At 46.4% G+C, this 21,216-nt stretch overlaps 1 protein-coding gene across 2 annotated transcripts in view; it reads left to right on the top strand.

Moving 5' to 3' along the window:
• The window catches only part of il1rapl2 (interleukin 1 receptor accessory protein-like 2), a 305,106-nt gene that overhangs the window by 156,158 nt on the left and 127,732 nt on the right, over positions 1 to 21,216 (top strand). For both annotated transcript variants that reach the window (XM_086178714.1, XM_086178713.1), the window contains exons 3-4: positions 13,616 to 13,785; positions 15,104 to 15,207. In XM_086178714.1, coding sequence (XP_086034840.1) covers positions 13,616 to 13,785; positions 15,104 to 15,207 — 274 coding nt within the window. The remainder of the gene's footprint in view (positions 1 to 13,615; positions 13,786 to 15,103; positions 15,208 to 21,216) is intronic.

Raw genomic sequence — 21,216 nt, 5'->3', positions numbered from 1 at the left:
ATTCTCCATGCAGAAGTTTCTTTTTTTTTTTTTTTTTTTTTTTTTTTTTAAAGTCTTTGTCAGTGGGCGAAACCGGCGGGGGAACACGAGAGGGAGAAACAGAGGGAGAGGCGGGAACGTCGACGGCAGGAGAGACGGAGCACAGACTTTTTGCTTCTGAAGGACGGGAGAAGACTTGCAGACACTGCACTTCTCATCAGATATAAAAAGACCCAGTCATCAAGGTTTAGGATGAGTGTGTGTGTGTGTGTGTGTGTGGGAGGGGGTGTTCACGCACGGGGAAAAAGTGCACGTTCTCGTACGAGTACTTTGCATGCGGGAGCCGGGAAGTACGGTAGGTGTGTAACTGTATGTGTGGGTGGTTTGGAGAGCCGGGCTCTGCTGGAGGACCTGCCGGCAGAGGAGCCGTTCGATCCCCGCCGAGAGCGCTTTTCCATTATTCATGGATCCGTCACATCCGATCGGCCGATTGATGGAACCCGACGATCAATTAGAGACGAATCGGGGTTTCCTGAGATGAGGAGCGTGAGACGGCGTCAAACTCAGAAGGCTTTTCTCACCGGCACCTCGACTTCGTGAGCCGTGAGGAGAAGAACTCACTCACAGGGCCGATCCTCAGAGCTGCAGATACAAACGGCGGGCCGATGCAGACCAGCTCATCGCTGCTCTCATTTAGAATCAGAATTTAGAATCAGAAAAAATATATACTTGTCCCAGAGGGGCAAATGGGGGGGGCATGAGGGGTAGCGGCATCAAATTGATAAAATTTATAAAATTATAATTCAAAATAATAGTAATAAAAAATAAAATTAAAATAAATGAAAATACAATAAATGACAAAAAAATAAAATACAATAAATTAAAATAAAATAGTATAAAATGAAATAAAAAAAATATATATAAATAAATTACTGTTTATTCATTTATTCATTCTCTCCACCATTTGTCCTGCACTCGGGGTCATGCTGTATGCATTCACTTTTTCGCCGTCTCATCCATCGGACAATATAAGGTCTCGGCTGCACCTCCTGCATGTTTTCGGACTTTGGAAGGAAGAACCGGAGAACCGCGAGGAGAGCATGAGACATCAGTATCAATAAGCAGTTAGCATCCTGAACTTTATGGAGGTCCAGACCCGGAGGAGGAGACACGTCTTTATGTCTGGAGGGTCTGAGTTCTCTCCGCGGCCCTTCACAGGCAGATCGGCAGTCTGGAGCTCAGACAGGAGATAAAAACAGCTTGTGCTTCAGCGTCAAGTGTCAAAGCTTCGAACCATTTAATAGGGAACGCACACAGAATTTAAACATAAATTCCAAACCTCGGGTGTAAACAAGGACAGCTGCTGCAATGATGGAATAATAGATAGACATCCATTCATCCATCCATCCATCTCCCGAAGAGGACGTCCACATTTCTGCGTCTGCTGCCCCCAGCTGTGCCTCCTGTCTTCTCCTTAGTGTCTCCAAACCAGGCATCACACCTCCATCTTCTCCACCTTTCCTTTCCTTCTGGCCGATGCACTTTCTTCCACTCATTCTAAGCAGCTCGTGCATCTCCATTTCTCTGGACTGTTGTCCCTCGGGATTTAAACTCCTCCGCCTTCCTCGTCCCCTCCCCTGCAGCCCCGCCGCTCCCTCTCCACCCTCCATACGTTTCCAAGCCCCCTTTTTATTTTTTTTCCAATGCAACCACCCTTTAATTGGATCACTTGTCATTTTAATTACATCCAGGACGTATGCAGGCAAACAAACACCGTCTGTAATGACTGTGTGAGTTATTAAACATTTGCGCTGTCAATTACGTGCATGTCATCAAACACCAATGATAATTTGTGCACCACTCCACCAAACAAAGAGCCGGTGACAGCACGAGTGCTATTAATGGACCCCAGACGTGGAGCGGTGATGTTCGCCCGGCAAACAGGAGATGAATTAGCTGCCCTGCACAGCCGGGCTTCTGCTGCCAAGGAGGGAACACGGGCCACCTCGGTGGGCTAGTGCGGCGGCCCGGCGTGGGTGCGTGTGTGTTGGCGTGTGTGTTTTATGGGTAATTGTAGGGATAGCAGCGGGTAACCAAGGTGACCGGATAAGGGGCGAGGTTGCCAGGTTTGGCCACAGAGCATCTCCTACCCTCATGCGCTGGCAGAAGTGCAAGAGAGCCAAAGGCTGGTAGTTCCTGCAGACGTTCCCGCCGAAGCATCGGGTTCGTGGATTCGGAGTGAGCGGCCCTCTGACCCGGAGGGTCAAAGGTCAGCTTAGGACATTCTCAGTGGAGGAGCTCCTCAGATATTCTGAAAAGTGTTTGACGCCTCTCGGGCATCCCTAGGTCTCGGAAAAAGGTCTGTTGCCGTCACCCTGGTGAGCACTAGGAGAGCCGGAACCACCTTCTCAGGTGGTTCTTCACAAGTCCAGCAGCTGCGTCTCTGAGGAAAGGATGGAGAGTCATGGCGAGCGCAGGTGACCTCCAGATATGGACCCACGACATGGATTGTGATCTTCTCGTGGTCTCGACGGCACACAGCCCCTCCCCAAGGGTGAGGAACGTCTGAAAGACGGTGCATGATCTCAGATTATGTGGCGATTTCATCACCTGGTGGATTCAAAGCACACACACACACACACACACACACACACCAAAAGGTGTTTTGCCGGTGTTTTTGTAGTTTCGCCTTGAACTGCGCCGTCGCGGCGCGGCTCGTTGAAGCAGACGGATATGCAGAGGATGAGGATGAAGACGTACAGAGGGCTGAGTGACGGAGAGACGGAGAGACTGTTGGGGAGAAGGAAGAGGGTGCAAAGAGTCTGTCAGCCGAATGTGACAGGTGGAGGTGTAGCCATTTTTATCAGCTGAACACACTGTCAGGTTTTCTTGTCTCTTTCCCCTTCACTCACCTTCTGCTGCTCCGTGTGTGTGTGTGTGTGTGAGTTTACCTTCGCTTATTTCACCCATGATACAGATTCATTCATTCATTTGTTCATCCATTCATAGCCATTGTCCTGCAGACAGGGCCGCAGGCGTCCGAGGCCTCCTCTGTCTGCGATTGGCCGAGAGGACATGTCCATCACAGGACCACCTATCATATGGAGACGCGGAGGGGCGCAGGGGGCGGAGCTAACTCTGAATATTTAGTTGTGAGTCGACCGAGGGACAGGACGGAAACATTTCAGTTTGTCAGCGGTGAGAACTTCTTCTCCTCTGCTCGACCACCTTCTCTGTTAGTAATTTATATTTCTCTTTTGAACAGTTCTAGCAGTCTCACCCCCCCCCCCCCCCCCCTCACCGGGTGCTGTCAGTGAACAGGTGCGCAGCTACTTTCCTTTATTAATGACGGGCCGGAAGAAATGTGCTCGTATGTGTGTGTGTGCGTGTGTGTGTGCGGGCGTGCATGTGTGCATGCATGTGTGTGTGAGAAACACTGCCGGTGTGACAAATGTCTGTGTAGCCGTGCTCCACGCTCCAGCAACGCACTGACAAATGGGGCAGAGAAGAAATATATATATATATATATATATATATATGTATATATATATATATAAACACAGGACAAGTGACACAGATTATAACATTTCTAAAACTTGAAAGTAGTTCTCGTGGATGTTTTTATTGTCTGAGCCAGGTGAAGGAGGCTGCACTGCACTGCCTCTTCTCCTGTCCATTGTACACCGAGCGTCAAATTCGATTGGTCCAAATGTGAACGTGGTTGAAAGAAGTTCCTGCTCAGGCTGCTTTTGAAGTCCTTGTCTCGGTTTTCTCTCCAGAGCCCTGTGGGTTTCATCCCTGCTTCATGAGTCCATGCTTCACCCCTGTCTTTCTGTAGAACGTTTTTTTTTTTTGCGGTGCCAGACGTATGGACTACTTCTCCCAGTCGTCGCTTGAAACTTAAAGCCCGATGTAGAAACACTTTCCTGTGCTTCAAAATGCATTCATGGAAATCACATCGAGCCGCATGGCCTCTGCATCGTCTGCAAGAAAAGAGGACTTTGTCCTCCTTGGGCTGCGAGAACAAGAACAAAGTTCTGTCCGGTCGTGACATTTCGTACTTTATGAGAAACTCCTCGTAGGTCCCGCCCACTGCAGCTCACTCATAAGAACGGTGCTGTAAAGCGTAGAGAACATCCTGGAGCCACCGTGACCCTTTCTTCACTTTGTCTTGCTCCCTTCCGGAGCTTCTGTAGCTCTGGAAGTTTCCTTGCAGTTCTTTCCACGTGGGCAAAGGTGAACTCCCGTGGAGGTGGAGGTGCCCGAGGGTGAAGGACGCAGCTTCCTCGCTGAGAAAGGTAGAACTTGAAGAGGAAGATGCTCTGTATGCGTTTGCTGCCTGGCCGTCCTGGAAGGCGTTGACTTCCCACCTTCTGTTGGGACTGAAGGAGCCACTGCAGCGAGGTGGACACGGCCAGAATGCACTTCCTTCCATCGTTCCTCTTCATCTCTAGTTCGGACTTTGCTGGTTCGCAATGAAGGATCTCCTCTGTGCACGACGTCCAGGCTCCAATGGCCACGTGCGTGTCCTTATACGTCTTACTCGATGGTCCATAGATCTTCATTCTTTTGGACTCCCATCCTTCTGCACCAGGGAGAAAGTGGGAGGGACCACACTTCTTAACCACGCCCACTTCATATTTCTAACCAATCACACATCAGTTTTGGACACCACAGGAGACGAAGCGGAGAAGAAGCTGTGAGAACGTCAAAACCAGGTACCAAGTATGTCATTAATGTTCTGGCAGCCCAGGGAGAGATGTTGTCTCCTCTTTCGGAGGAGGCGGAGACCTTCGAACTAGAACTGTTTCAAACTTTGAGATCAGATAGAGGGAGCGGATCCTCGGAGGCCTGGTCGATGTTCATGTTTCACCAAATCCAGATCAGAAGACTGACATTTTACAGAAATACCTGCAACAACCTTCCCTGGTCTTCATCCAGTTGTTGGATCCTCTTCCGTTCTACCCTCTATGTGTGGCTGGATTTCGCTCGTTCGTAGATCGGTATTTAATTCAGCAATCAAAATAAAATCCACAGAGCTGCGGGTCTGATCTTCGATTTCCCGACAAGCAACAAAGTGTGTCGGTTCAACAAGTCTGGCTATGTTTCCCTGACCCGGTGTTTTTAGAATACAAAGAATAGTAGGTAGTTGTAGGTGTCTTCTTCTCACTGGTCAGTGACAGTTGTTGTCTTCTCCCATGATGAAGCCCCGTGATTGGGCCGTCGTTACCTGACGTCGTTACCGTCTTTTCGGTTCCTCAGAGCCGGGCCCGCAACTTAGAAGCCGTCATGTTCGCAGCACACACACCTCCTCTATCTGAAGAGCTCGCACGACCTACTCGCTTTTGTTTATCATCCACGGGGTTGTTATCAGTTTCTTGACAGTCACGTTCTTTTACTCGAGGCCCTCGATTGCGGTCGTGTATGCTCTTTTTTTCTGTTTTTTTTATTTTCTTATCTTTGCTCTGCTTACGGGCTCCTGCTCTTCATGACATCCTAATGCACCCAATAAGGTTTTAGCGATTTAGCTTACTGACTATTATTGTAAGAATTTGTGAATGACTGATAGCGTGTTGATAATGATTGAGAATGTAAAGCTGTGTACAATCCAGCCTCTTGCTATCAGACATTTTCTACAAAACACCAGAAGGTGATAACACCTTCTGTCAGCTCCTTTTGTCGGCATGAAGAGCAGAATCTAAGCTCTCCGGCTGCTCCCGAAGGTCTGCTTGGCTCCTCCTCCATCGATCGTGACGGCGAGGCCGATACGGCGGCCGCTAGCCGCTGCTGCTCCGCGCTAGCAGATCAAACACAGCGTTAAAAGGAAACGTCATCACAGATCGTCCTTGTCTTCTCCAAAAGACAACCGTCCTGCGTGAATCCTCCACAGAGGAGACTCATCTGACTCGTCCTGAGACTTGTTTTTCCTTCCGTCATTTCGCTTCCTGCCGTTCAGAGTCGTCGCCCGCGTCGATTCTTCGCCTCATTAGCGGATCTACCACAAGTCCGTTGTTGTGCTCCTGCACCTTCTTCTCATTATCTTGTTATCTCAGACCTTCTAGCTCAGGGAGGTAGATCCCTTTAAACCACCTACCGTATTTTCAAGTTGTTTTTATTTAATCCGTTGCTGTTGTTGGAGTTGGGAGCTCCGGAGTTGGACATTTCTCTCAAAAGAAGAGTGTTTACCTCCACATTGATTTTTGGCGAGAAGAACAATGGTCTGAAATGAGCCTCGAAGCGAGATGGTTATGTCCGGCCAAGTTCGGGCAGATTGGAAGCGACGCCTTCATCAATCGCGTAGCGGCGTGCTGACTCCGAGTTCAACGATTTCTAATTGGGCTTTACTGTTTGGTTCGGTTTTGTCGACGCTGTTTGTTTTACCCGGCCAGCAAACCCTCCGGTCCTCATCCTGCCGCCCGCCCAAGACCCCGACCGTGGATCGATTCTTCAAACCTGAGCTCAGGCATTATCAGAAGAGGGAACCCACCTGTCTGATGGGCCGGGGTTCGACGTGGGGGGATGACGTGGACCGAGACCCGAATATGAGGCCGAACGATACAAGAATGGACGAGTGAATGGTTGGATGTCTGTATGCGACGTGTAAATGAAGGAGGGAATACATGATTTTTTTAACTTTCTTTGCTAACTTTGATATCCAATCACTTGGAAATCACCATGCCAGGGGTCGGCAACCTCTACCACTCAAAGATCCATTGGGACCCGTTTCCTCAACAGTAAAGAAAACACCAGGAAAACCCATTTGAGATTAAAAATGAATTAATCAGAATCAGAATGCCGTTTTTGATCCCCGATAGGGAAATTGCTTTTTTGTTGAGAGCAGCTCCTGCGACAGAATAAAGTGGGGAAAAATCAAAATACAACTCCATATCAAAACAAAGAATAAAATAGTGAATAATAAAAATAAAATAAAAAAAACGGTAAAGATCAAGACAAATAAATAAAAATAGTTCAAAAGTTAAGAGTATGTAAAAATATATGAAATGTATGTACGTGTGTATATGATCATGTAGTTTTTATATGTATATCACAGTTGTTGTAAATTGTTATTATTGCCCAGAAGACAATGAAACTCTTGCGCATACGGAGAGTTATTGTACACGATGACACCACGACAGCAAACTTAATTAACACGGCTTATACCGTTTCTTGTTTTTTTTGCCTTCATGCTATGGATAGACAAAATGTGACATTTGTGACAAAACAAAATGACATTTCTGCATACAACAAAACATTTTAAACTTCAAAAAAAAAGACATTGTGTTGAAGGTTACTGTTAAGCAAAATACTCATTATCTATTTGAATCTGTCTTGTATTTATAAAGAATTAAAAAAAATGTAAATTATCCACTGGCAAACCAAAAACGCCGTCCTCTCTCTGCACTGGTGCGTGCAGTCGCTTATTAAGAGCGAAAAAACTATTTTAATATGTTTAATTTAAATGTTACAAGATCGCCCTAATCTTCAAATTAAAAATGACATTTTAAAAATGAACAAACTAAAATTAATACATTTTAATTAAACACCTGTTAATTATTTTCAAAAAGCCAGAAGGAGCCGCATCAGAGGGCTGAAAGAGCCGTGGGTTGCCGACCCCTGCACGATGAGATCCATGAAATAAAAGACTGGCTTAGATTTCTAGAAGTGAACCAGTATCGGATGCAGATATTTGTGAATGCTATAATTTGTGAACGTGGCTGGTAGAAGGAGGAGCAGATACCTCTCATCGTGCTGAGTTCAAGTAGAAAGTGGTTTGGACACCAGAAGCCTCCGCTGCTCCTGCAGGACGTCGCTATGAAACACTCGAAGTGGGATTATCATTTTTAACCCCTCTTGTCGAAATCTTCTTGTCTTTGGCGACCTGGACTTGAATTTCTTCACTTGAAGATGTTTCACCTGTCATTCGAGAGGCTTCTTCAGTTCTAATGACCTGTGTGGAGTTTCTGAATATAACAGCCGGGGTTATGGGCGGTTCTAAGCTCTGTTTGCTTGTTGCGTAAATGGAACAGTTGCTCTGCAGAAACCTGGTCTGAGGGCTTTGTTGTGCTAATGGATGTGTTGTTTGTTGGAAGACGAGAAGATTTCGATAAGAATTCACCATGACCTGGATGACTGAGAACCTCCACGGACATATTTCCATCCCTTTTTAATTCATTTCAGTTCCTGCTTGACATCGAACACTGGCTCCCCCGGAAACGTCACCCTGGACGTCCGTATTGGAATTCTTGTCGTGGCAACTGGACTTGATTTTCCTCACTTGAAGATGTTACAGCCTCATCCCAGAGGCTTCTCAAGTTCTAATGACCTACGGGGAGTTTGGGAGTTTTGGGCGTGTCTAGGTTATGGTGGCTTGTTATGTGGCCATGTGATCAGTTCATGTGATCCAACATGTGACTTTTTAATTCCTCTTCCGTCAGCCGCAGGGAATCTTCAATCTTTGTAGTTACTGCTAACAGTTAAGACAATTCATATTTCATTATATTTCTTATTCTTCCTCCTTTCTACTATTATCTATTACTGTTATGTTTTTTTTACTTGAAACTCCGGCACAACAATTTCCTTCGGGATTAATAAAGTTGTTCTCATCTCATCTCTCTCAACAGGCTTCACTCCTTTATTTAGCTTTACCTTTATTTAGCTTTACCATTCTAGGTAATCCCACAAAGTTGCTATTTTGTCCCAACGAATGACATCCCTGTTAGCATAACAACCCATGAGACCCAGTTTCTGCCCGTCGACTCTTACGTTCACATAAACTTTAAGTCCTGGAAATTTCCGTTTCCCCTGCAGACCCCCTTCCCGTTCCAAGGAGTGTTAATATTATCACCTGGTCATTGCAGTTCCAAATTCGATCAGTACCTTTCCCCCTTCCCTGGTCGAAAGAGAAAAACGGGTAAAAGTAATGAGAGCGCGAACAAAGGACTTGAGTGACTAAGAGAAACATTTATTTCGTAATGAAAACTATTCCAAATAAATTGCCTTGAAAACAAATTGTGAGCATATTCCGCAACTTTTTTTTGTTTATAGAATTTTTTTTAGCAATTTTTTCACACAAATGGAGATCCTTTTCTGTGTACTTGTGGCAAATAGCACATTTCTCTTTACTACGATTTCTATTGCAACTCCGACACACTTGGCATGTTATCGCGTTCCCTTCAGAAACCCTTTTCATTTCACGTAGCGACTTGGGGATGTGTCTGTTTTAAAAATGGGAATTGCATGCAGCATTAACATATGCTTGGGAGGTGAGTGAGTGGAAAGCATGCAACATTAACATATGTTTGGGAGGTGTAAGTTTGTGGTTCATTACGGATCCCCCTCCAACTCCAAACCTGCCGGCGCAAAAGAGCGCAGTCGCAGGACTTGGAGCGAGCCACCGTTACCTAGACCCACCCAAAACCCAAGCGGTTACATTTGTAAACTCCCCATAGGTCTTCAGAACGGAAAAAAAAAGTGAAGAAAATCATGTTCGGTTGCTAAGGCAAGAAGATTTCGAAAAGAAATCCCAATGACCCGGATGACCGAGAACCTCCACAGACATGCTCCGTATCGGACGTTGATCCAACCGTCTGTTTCCTCGGAGCGGAGGTTTTCTCATCCGTCTCAGGATCTCTGAGCACCTGCAACCATCGGATCATTCTGGTAGTCCGGAGCCGGCGTTGTGTCCACGTGAAGCGGCTCCGCACCTCGATCCGCACGTGGGGGTCGTCCGGATTCGTCGATCGGATCCAGAGGTGGGGAAAAGACGCGCAGGCGTGAGGAAGAGGACGGACGTTCGGAGAGGAGTTTGTCAAGACGGGCCGGATGTGAAGTGATGAGTCTCATTTCTTCGGGAAACAGAACACATTAGCGTCTTATCAGCGGTAATAGGAGCTGGATGTGAAGCCCGAGTGGACGGGCCGGAGGACACGTGGACAAACACCACGTCTCCACCTCGAGGAAGGTGATGGATCTTTATCATTTACTTCTCCCTGATCATTGAGCGGGGATAAAACCACACAGTAAAACGCAACGTGGGCGGCGGCAGGACCGTTAAATGATAGTTTGCAGCTCTGCGGGACGCGGAGGGAACGCTCGGGGCTCAGGGTTTACCCTGACAAAAAGATGCCGTGAGTTCACGGAGATGAGAACCGACGGATTCTTTCTTCGAAGAATCGTACGACCTGCCGCGGTCATACGTGTGATCGTGGTTGATTTTTAATTATTTTACATGTTCAAGGCTGCAAACTCCATCTTTGATTGCAGACCGTGAAGTTCAGCACACGGGACGCCGTTCGCCGACGTTTCTCTCTTTTCACCATTTCAACAGTGTGTGACTTCACACATTAGAATTAATGAATAAATAATAATAATAATAATAATAATAAACAAGTTACTTTACAGACACACTATTAGTACAGATTGGTACAGACAGAAATAATACAATGCCAGCAGCAGTGGATGAAACATATTTTGTTCAACAAAACAACAAAAATACATAAGTGTTTGTGCATGTGTGTGTGTGTGTGTGTGTGTGTGTTTAGGGGGTGAGCACTGGGCAGTGCTGGTCACGTCACACAGAGGGCAGACTGTGGTCAACTCCATTTATTCAGCGCGGATATTGTTTGGAGTTTCGGTGTGTGGTGTGTGTGTGTGTGTGTGTGTGTGTGTGTGAGTGTGTGTGTGTGTGTGTGTGTGTGTGTGTGTGTGTGTGTTTGATAGAGATTTTTGTACGGTATCGAGACAGATATTAACCCAGCACACACACATGCAGTCCATGGAGGGGTGGGTTGTCATCCACTCCTTATATTTAGTAGTTTTAGACAAATATCTCTCTCCCTCTCTTTTCATCTATCCCTCCCTTCCTCCCTCTCTCCCTCTCTTTCTCTCTCTCCCTCTCTTTCTTTCTCTCCCTCTCTTTCTTTCTCTCCCTCTCTCTCTCTCCCCCTCCCTCCCCTCTGTCTCTTCCTCTCTCCATCTGTCCGTTCTCTCCCTGTGTTTGTCATTTCCTTTCTCTCCATTCTTTTCTCTCACCTTGGGTGTGAATTGCCCGGCGGTCCTGATAAACGTCTGTGTGTGTGTCTTTTGTGTTTGTGCGTGCGTGTGTGTGTGTCTATATGTGTGAGTGCGCTTGTGTGTGTTAGTTTGTTAGTGTGTGTGTTTGTTTGTCTTGGTGTCAGTTGGAGGGGACTGATCGACATCCCCCTATTGTGTGTGTTTGTGTGTCTGCGTGTACGTGTGTGTAATTGTTTGTGCCTGTTGGGATCATTACCTGTTTGTGTGTGTGTGTGTGTGTGTGTGTGTGTGTGTGTGTGTGTGTGTGTGGCAGGCCATGGGGGAGCAGGTCAAACCATTACTATAGCATAAGCTTTTTGTGATATTGCAGGGGATTGTGGGATGTGTGCAGTCATGCCGGGGGCTCTGGACACACACACACACACACACACAGACACACACAGACACACACACACACATACACACACATACACAGCCCAGCTGTCTAAGCTCAGCGGCTCTTGTGGATATTATCGCTGCTCCTGCTTGTGTTCAGCCACTCATCGGAGGTTCTCAGAGGTCACAGAGGTCACAGAGGTCACCAATGTTTCAGCCGTGGAGCCACTCAGTGTGTGAGCTGTGGACAGGTGGGCCTGAGTCTCACACACTCACAGGGGGAACATCCGGACGTATAACATGTGAATGAGTGTGTGAATGTTGTATGTTTTCTGGGCGGTCCAGGCTCACAGCGGGTGTTTGGCTCCAGTCCCTCACATTCTTGAGAGCAGGGGAAGCAGAGAGAGCTGATAGATGACGAATGAATGAATGAATGAATGAATGAATGAATGAATGAATGAATGAATGAATTTAAACATTAGATTTAAACATGGACCCTGTTATCCGCCCCCACCCACCACCTCCTACATCATTTCACCATCAGCCCTGCATCGGTCCAGGGTCGTCACACTCGTCACGTCTGAGCTGGATGGAGAGAAACATCTGCCCACGCCAAACCTCACCCACGTGTTTGGTCCGACGAGTGCAGCCACACTGCTCATTAAACACTGCAGGACCACACGCACACACACACACACACACACACATACATACACACACACACGGATGAACATTCATGCACAAGAATGAGGAGCAGCACACGAATGAATGATAGGAGTTTGGAGATGACCTGCAGCTGTGTTGTTGGCCTGGTTTGGAAATGAATGTGTGTGTGTGTGTGTGTGTGTGTGTGTGTGTGTGTGTGTGTGTGTGTGTGTGTGTGTGTGTGTGTGTGAAACCAAAGCCGGTCCAGCAGAGCCGGCTGCTGCGTGGCCTCTGCTCTTTGAACGGGTTTGAAAAGTTGTTTAGTTGAGTTCACGGAGGTTCACACGCATGATGGCTGGAGATAAGGTCCGGTGCTGCCAGGGAACTAGCTGAAGATTCATGGAGTGTGTGTAGCGTGTGTGTGTGTGGAGAATGGATGTGGGAGCAGCTATGGAGTCTGGTTTGGAGACAATGAGGAGGCAGCAGAGATGAAGATGTGGAGGTTCCTCTTTGGGCTGGAGGAGGATGAAGAGGATCAGGAAGGAGTCCATCAGAGGGACAGCACAAGTTAGATGTTCTGGAGATAAAGTCACACTGAGATGGTTTGGACATGGACAGAGAAGATCTGGAGGTCTGGAGGAAGATCAGAGAGGGTTACAGATGAAGCCGAGGCAGACAGGAAGGTAGTTGGTGTGAGAGAAGAGGGTTTGGTGGAGGCAGGTGATTGACTGTGGAGATCCCTGAAAGGAGCAGCCCAAAGGAGAAGGAAAACATGCATGTGCATGTGCACGGGTGTGTGTGTGTGTGTGTGTGTGTTTACAGCCATTGTTTGACTTGATGCATAGGGTTAATATTGTTAGCAAAGGGAGAGTGTGTCTCTTAATATCTCAAGCAAACACACTTTAAATGGAGTTCTGCAGCTGCCAAACTGAAACCCAAGCAACATCACACACACACACACACACACACACACGCACACACATACTTCTGACTCACACAGTATTTTCTCTTAGTCCTATTAACACATTCATCTGGTTCCACATCAGGATCCAACAGAAGGTGTTTTCAGATGAATCTGACTGTGTGCCATGAAGGTCTTATCTGGAGGGCTTTGAGGGAGCTGGAGTCTTTTCCAGCTGACATTGACGGAGAACCTCCACCCCCGTCAGCGGTCCGTCACACCGCTGACACATCGAGCTTTTTCAATTACTGAGCGAAGCTGCGGAGAACCTACTGCGAGGGAATGCGGAGAAGGTCCCCGGGGCGGACGGGAAACGCCTTGAAGGTGTTTGCGGGCAAAGTAAACAAAAACCGCGTGTGCGACGCTCGCCGTCTGATGGTCTCCTCGCGTTCGCGGTCCCGCTTGTTCAGGGGGTGTGTTGGCGCCGAGAGCAGAGCTGAGGACCAGAAGGTCGAGGCGCAGGAAGGTGAGGGGGGTGAACGTGAAGCATCTGCTTCTAGTCGGCCAACCCGCCTGTCGAATACCACATGCTCGGTATCTGCCGACCCACCGGACATCTCCTCACACACTCTTCGCTTCATCTGTTCGTCTTCCGAACCCCTCTTCCCACGCTCACCCCCGCTCTCCTCCCTCTCCCGGCAGTGGACGGATGCATCGACTGGTCGGTGGACCTGAAGGAGTACCACGTCCTGGCCGGCGAGCCGGTGCGGGTGAAATGTGCCTTGTTCTACAGCTACATCCGGACCAACTACACCATGGCCACCAACGCCAAGCTGCGCCTCATCTGGTACAAGAACAAAGGGGACGCGGAGGTAAGGAATCACCCGCTCCTCCGTCATGAACGGGCATCGGAGGGCGAAGAAACACATGAATGGACGTCTGCTGTGTGCGTTCGATCAGGATTGAGTCGCGTTTGATTTAATGAAAAGGCGCCGCGCCCCCGTCCTCCGAGGAGACCTCGAAAGCGGCTCTCGGAGAAGATGTTTATCGCGCGAATCCACCGGACGGCGGCTTTATGAAGCCTCCGCCTGAGTAATGAGGGACGCGCGGAAACCGGAGGAGCTAATAAATCACGTGCTCCCTCGGAACACGGCGGGATTCGGCCTGATTACATTTGCATCTCCTGCGTGCGTGGAGCTCCTGGAGATAATGATTGTATGTATCAGGGTTGTACGTCTGCCCGCTCATAATTCTATTACCTGCCGACGCCGGATGACGAAAAGGCCCGTTAATCAATTAACAGAAAAGTGATTAACAATGATTTTTATTATTATCTCCAATCGTCGTTCAATATTTCAGAGAGCATCGTTCATTTGTGCCGGAGAGCTGGTCTGCTTTCAGACGAGAACATTGGGAGGAGACTCTGACGCTGCTGACTGTGACTCGGATGTAACAGACACAAAAAGATCTAGATTGCCCCAATGAGATTAACTCATTAAAATATTCCTTTTTTTTTTTTTTTTTGCGGCACAGCAACACCTCTCAGTCAGAAGGTCCCTGGTTGGATTCCCACAGGGTTCCTTCCTGTGTGGAGTCTCCACGTTCTCCCCGGGTCTGCATGGGGTTCCTTCAGGGTTCTCCGGGTTCCTCCAAAAGCCCAAACACATGCAGGAGCTTCACTGGAGAGCCTGCATCGTCCAGACGTGTGGATGAGAGGATGAATGTTTGCATGTCTCTATATGTAGTCCTGTGATTGGTCGAGGTGAAGCCGCCTCTAACCCAATCACAGCAGTCCTGAGTCTAGGATGAGCGGTAGAGAATGAATGAATGAATGAATGAATGAAGTATGTGATTTATTTATTCAACCACTGTTCAATGTTTATTAGTGATTAAACTATGCAGTGAACTATATCAAACTGAAGGCAAAATTATTACCATTTATTCTTATTGTTGACATTATTATGGTTGATAATTAGAATATAATGACCAGGTCCTGAACGTATCACGGAAACACTAATTATTCTTAAATGTTCAGATTATCAGGAGGCAAATACAGCTTTTACCTTGGATTATCCGTGTTGAGACAACCCTCTAACAGCCGAAGCATCCCAAACACTCCTGACTCCAATGAAGTTTGGCCTCTGGCTGGAATCCAGCTTCATTTATTCCTTTTTTTCCGGATCCTTCCAGGAGCCCATCATCTTCTCCGGCCACAGGCTGAGCAAGGAGGACGACTCCATTTGGTTCCGATCTGTAGAAATGGAAGACAACGGTTTCTACACGTGTGTGCTAAGGTAAGGCGTTATAGTTTGCACACACGCGCACACACACACACACAGACACACACACACACACACACACACACAGACATAGGCGTCATTTGGAACAGAAATAGAATCAAGCTGACATTTCAGTCCATAATTATTCCTGTGTTATTGCCAGTTGCAACAAAGTGGAGTTTGGGCTGTGTTGCGGACACACACAAACACACACACGCACACACACACACACACACACACACACACACACACACACACACACACACATATACACAAGGGAAACACAATGCGCAAGCCAAAAGCTCACACAAAACTTGAAAGTAATTAATAGGCCATGTTTGCTAAATGCCAGTATGACAAACACATCATCTGCATAGAGGTTCGCTGCAGCCGAGCACAGCTAGTGTTTGGGTTGTGTGTGTGTGTGTGTGTCAGTTTGGGGATGAGCCCTCGGAAAAGCACTCCCCGATCTTGCCGCCGATCACTTTAACGCAGGATCACCTTTTTCTACGGACCGCTCAAAAAAGATGAATGTAAATGTGATCTCTACGGACCAGAATGCAGCCCTGAGCACCTAGAAGGTCCCATCTTCTGCGAAGGTACACAGTGTGTGTTCCTCCGAGTGTGTTCCTTCTGTCCGCTTCACTCTGTCACTGCAGAAAACCTGCCTCACAAAGGAAGGATGTGGAGGGCGCCCGGCCTCTGTGAGGAAAAAGTAGCCTTGAGGGTCTCGTGGTCTTATTACCCGTTGCGATTGACCCGCAGTTTAAGTCTCTTGATATTTTCTTTCAAATGCAGTTTTCTTTTTGCTGCCGCTCTGAAAGCCGTCCCGACTCTCACCGTTGGCTCCTTCTCCCTTTTCAAAGAAGTTTTCCGGGGAGTTTTATTTGCTGGCCATGTCAGCAACAGGTTAGCTGGACGACTAACTGATACCAAAACACGATTCATCACCGTGGAGTTCAAATGTGACGTCTCTGAACGGGTAGAGACAGGTTTTGGACAGCGTTTATAGAGTACACATGTTGAAATACTTCATCAATATATTTGTGTTCTATGAAGTTATTCATCTTGAACATATTAAATCTTTTTTCTATTAAAATCAGGCATGACCAAAGTCCGGCACGCGGGCCAAACGCAGACCGTGTTCAGATTTACAGCGGCCCGCAGCCTCTGTCATAAAATCAATAATGAAATATAATTCGGTCGGGCAGCCCGTTTTTCTATTTTGTATTTTTGATCTGAGTCTAAAATTGAAATAATGACAAACACTGCATTTCTCCTTTTTGATAACAAGTCATACAAGGAAAAGGCCCTAATGTTTTATACTTCTGAATAATTAAATTTTCCTGTTCAAAGTGAGCATTTAAAAGTGAATAATATGTAATGTTTAAAATACACCTAGCTATGTTCAATCTTTCTGAAAGTTTTTTTTTTTTTTTTTTCCCACACAGACTTTTCTTAATTTTATGTGGTATTCAAATATGAGAGACCGCCAATGATTTTGGCAAAAACTTTAGACTTATGCTCTGTGTTAAGAAAAGTATGCCATTTGCAATTAAAAATGTAATTTACATTTAATGTTAATGGTTCAAGGAATGTCAGGCTGAATGGCCGGCCCTCACACATTTTCACCTCATCAAATATGGCCCTCTTTGCAAAACATTTGGACACCCCTGATTTAAATGAATACAGTTTAGTCACTCACACTGCGTGTGTGTGTGTGTGTGTGTGTGTGTATGCGTGTGTGTGTGTGTGTGTGCAATCATCATCATCTGAGTCCCTATGTAGTCTGAAATAAATTGGTCAAAAAAGAAGATAAAATGACCTTGTGAGGAAAGTCGCAGTGATCAGCTGCATAGAATGAATGACTGAATGACTGAATGAATGAATGAATGAATGAATGAATGAATGAATCCATCATTAAATATATGCATGCATGAACAGAAGGATGAATGAATGAATGGCCTTCTATCCATAGAAAGGTTCTCCATTGTAACTGGAATCGTCCCGCATTCTTGTTTCTGCTTCACGTCAGAAGAAAATCCTTGTCAATGAAAAAATGCAAAATTGACATCGGGGTTGGGAGAAACTGGTTTCACCCCCTCAGCGGCAAAAGTGGAATTTTCAAATGACAATTTCTGTGGAAGGCGTGCTGACAGCCGCTTGATTATTAAACAGAAATGCATACAACACCAACTCATGATATACAATGGAAACTAATTAAACTCCATCAGCTGATAAAGGTTAGGAGCATGGGGTTGGAGGCTCAGAGGAAAGAATTAATTAAGATTAATCTTTTTTTTTCCCGCAAAACTATTTTCATCTCAGCTCTTTTCATTTCATTTTGCATTTTAATTTATTTAATTTGAATGTGTTTTTTTTTTTTTTTTTTTTTTTGAGGACGGATGCAGCCTGCATTCGGGGCCCGGTAGATAATGTTGCGCGGCCACTTCACCTGATTTGACAGCAGGTTGTGGAGCAGACGAGGCCACCGGCGTGCAAACGGCACAGCTGCTGCTGCTGCTGCTTACGGAGACATCTTTGCTCCTCAGAACCTCCAATTTGATTTGTAACACCGTCCTTGCACTTGTAGGGTTATTCATTTACGAACGCCACAGTGGAGCAGGGGTTAGCTCCCTCCCTCCGCAGCCAGAAGGTTCCCTGGTTGGATTCCTTCCTGTGTGGAGTCTCCATGTTCTCCACGTGTCTGCGTGGGGTTCCTCAGGGTTCTCCGGGTTCCTCCCGCGGTCCAAACACATGCAGGAGCTTCACTGGAGACCCTACATGGTCCGGACGTGTGAATGTTTTACGACTCTATATCGATGGCTGGAATGCAAAACCTTCTATCTGAAAAAGAACACTTTTTTCAGGAAATGAAAAAAATGTTTCATTTGATTATAGTATGCTCTTTGTTAAGATATTCAAGAATATTCTGTAGTTCACAGACTGTATTTCTATGTCATCATTTAAGAATACATAGCATGTATTTTTACCACCGTCAACGCAGATACGTTTTTTTTTTCCTAATTTTTTTCTGTGCACATAGGAGTTTTGTCATGTGACATTTATGTCAAAAGAAAGGGCGGGATTATCTTGCAGATAGACTGAAAATGTGGAGCCATCCCATTTCTCACCATTCAATGCCCAAAATCGACAAATTTGCAGATAGGAGGTTTTGCATTCCAGCCATCGATATGAGGTGTGAATGAGAGGGATTGGTAATGAATGAATAAATGAATAACGCATTCAGTAGTGTAAGACGTAAAAAAAAAAAACATGCCTCACGAGCAGAACGGTTGAACTTGTGCCCAAAACAACCCGTGGGTTTCGAATTATTCATATTTCATGCATTCATTCAGTTCATGTAGTCATTCAGACACCTGCTAGGAGGGCTGGGACGATGCTGCCGGCTTCCAGGCCAGTCCTGCTCGCCAAGAATCACTCATTCCCTGAGTCAAGATGTACATCGGTAGATTTATCTAAAGTTACTGTTCGAAATGTGAGGAAAATATGGAGACCAGTTTGAAGCAGAAGACAGTGGAGGTCAGACGCAGGTCAGTCAAACTCGATAGATCTATGATAAATATTTGCATGGGCAATATTTTGGGCGGCGTGGCGCCGGAGGAGAAATCGGAACTGAACATTCCTGGTTTGATTCCCGGCTCCTCCGAGTGCAGGGGTGGGCAAACTTTTTGGCTCAGGGGTCGTATTGACTTTTAAAATTTGACAGACAGGCCAGGTCAGTACAAGATACGATACATATATAAAAAAAAAATAAAAAAAACATTCATAGATATCATACTAGTCTGACATTCGCTTTGAAAATAAAACCAGCTTGATTTCGAAGGCTCTTGTAGCTTCACGTCCGGCTCATTCTTATGTGTCAGTATGTTCACAGTAAAGGCTAAATCCCAAAGTCAATCTGTGTCATTCAGCTCAGGAAAATTCTTAAGTAGCTCCAAAAATGAAATAATCTCCTGTTTGAGCTCCAACATTCATTGATCCAATGATTCAATCATTCACATCAAGTATGAATTCTGTACCAATCTTTGGCGGGCCGGAATAAAAAGACCAATGGGCCAGATGTGGCCCGCGGGCCGTAGTTTGCTCACTCCTGTCCTAGTGTGTCCAAGTGTTGCTGAGCAAGACACTGAACCCCTAACCGCTCCCCTGGCGCCGGTGGACGGCGGCTCATGGTTTATCCATGATGGGTTCATCGCAGAGAACAAATTTCCCCACGAGGGATCAATAAATATTATTTTTATACGTGTTCGAACACTGTAATATTATTTACACTTTAGCGTATATGTGCGGTAGGAGTACAGAGGGCTGCCGGTTCACCCGCCGGTCTGTATTCTTCGCCGTCGTAATGGAGAGCCCGATTTACTCGTCTCGGAGCGTCACTGTCCTCACCGCCTCCTCCACCGCCGGCCCTGCTCCTCGCCTCTCCCACACCTAATCTGCTATCCCTTCATTTCACTCCCTGTGGCACCCTCATGTCGTCAATACGCGGTCCCCTGTTGAATGTTGCTCCACGTCTATGCCCTCTTCCTCTCCTCCTCCTCCTCCTCCTCCTCATCAAACCGACCCCTCGTCCTCGTCCTCGTCCTCCTCCTCCTCCGCCGTCCACCCACCTCCACTCCCTGCCAGAGCTTGACACCTATCCTCTGTAATAAGCTCCCTCTCTTTCTGTCGTTCCCTCGTTCGCACAGCATGACAACCTAATTAGGGCCCGGTGTCTGTCATTGGCTCGGGGTCTCTTATTAACGTGCGCACACACACACACACACACAGACACACACACACACACACACACACACGCACACACAGGAAGCTGCAAAGTCAGTTATTACTCGAAGACTATATCGAGGAGCCGTGGCGGTGCAAATGTCACAGATACAATCTTTTAAATGGATGCGCTGTGGTGTGTCTGTGCATGTGTGTGTGTGTGTGTATGTGTGTGTGTGGTGGATTATTCTAGAATATTAATATCACGTGAAACAACAGGTGGTGGGTCATTCGTCTTTGAAATACAGCTTAAAAGAGCCATCGTTTTTCTGGGATTCGGTATCCGTGTTTTACAACGCGGTGTATCTTCTCTCGCACATGTAAGAGAGTCAGAAGCCTGTTCATGCTGGTGTGTGCACGTTGCAAACTCGTGCACGCGGTGTGCACGGATGGAGGAGGTCAGCGGTGAGCTGCAGGAGAGGACGGAGAAGGCAGCTTTGTAAATCTCACACAGGGACTTAAAAAAAAAAAGGCTGAGTTTGTTGTGGTTTAACCTTTAGAGGACGTACAGTTGGTTTTAATGGCCACCTCTCCAGGTGACATCCCAGAATAACCCCACACACACTCACATGGAGGCACCTTATAAGTCAGAGGCCATTTATACCCCGCATAGATACCGTCATTTACGGACAATAAGCCGCTACTTTTTTGACACTCTTTGAACACTGCGGCCCAAACAATGATGTGGCTAATTTATGGATTTTTGGGGGCTGAAAAGCTTCACGCCGCCAAAACGTTTAGCCTAGTCACATCCGACCAATGAAATTACTGTGAAATTCTGAAGCCGTTCAATTCCGACACTGATGAAGACAACTTTAACGGTTTTAGCTCACGGGAGGAAGACAAAGATAGCGATCAGATGGAGAAGGACAAAGCGGGGATAGAAAATGGATGGAATTTGCCTTGTTTCATGTTTTATTCATGTTTTTCATCACCCGTGTTACAGGCATTTTTTGGAGAAAAAGAATTTCCAGTACATGTTTGTGGATGTTACCGATATGTATTTCATTAAAAGATAAAAAAAAAACTTTCTGTATAAATATCCCAGGTTACAACGTGGACACCTGTGGCTTATAGACAAGTGTGGCCTATATATGTATACGTATATTTATTTGTTTATTTTTTGCCGGTGCGGCTTATATTCAGGTGCGCTCAATAGTCAAGAAATTACTGTATACATTTTCTAAAAAAAAAATTCAAACATTTTAAAAGAGCGCAATGTGACGTTGAGAGCGG

The sequence above is a fragment of the Fistularia commersonii genome, chromosome 31 (assembly GCF_037954325.1).
Source record: "Fistularia commersonii isolate RoL2024-O1a breed Wild chromosome 31, RoL_Fcom_v1.0, whole genome shotgun sequence".
In the NCBI taxonomy this organism is placed as follows: Eukaryota; Metazoa; Chordata; class Actinopteri; order Syngnathiformes; family Fistulariidae; genus Fistularia; species Fistularia commersonii.
The sequence above is the reverse complement of the archived record's forward strand: the minus strand, read 5'-3'. Positions and strand labels throughout refer to the sequence as shown.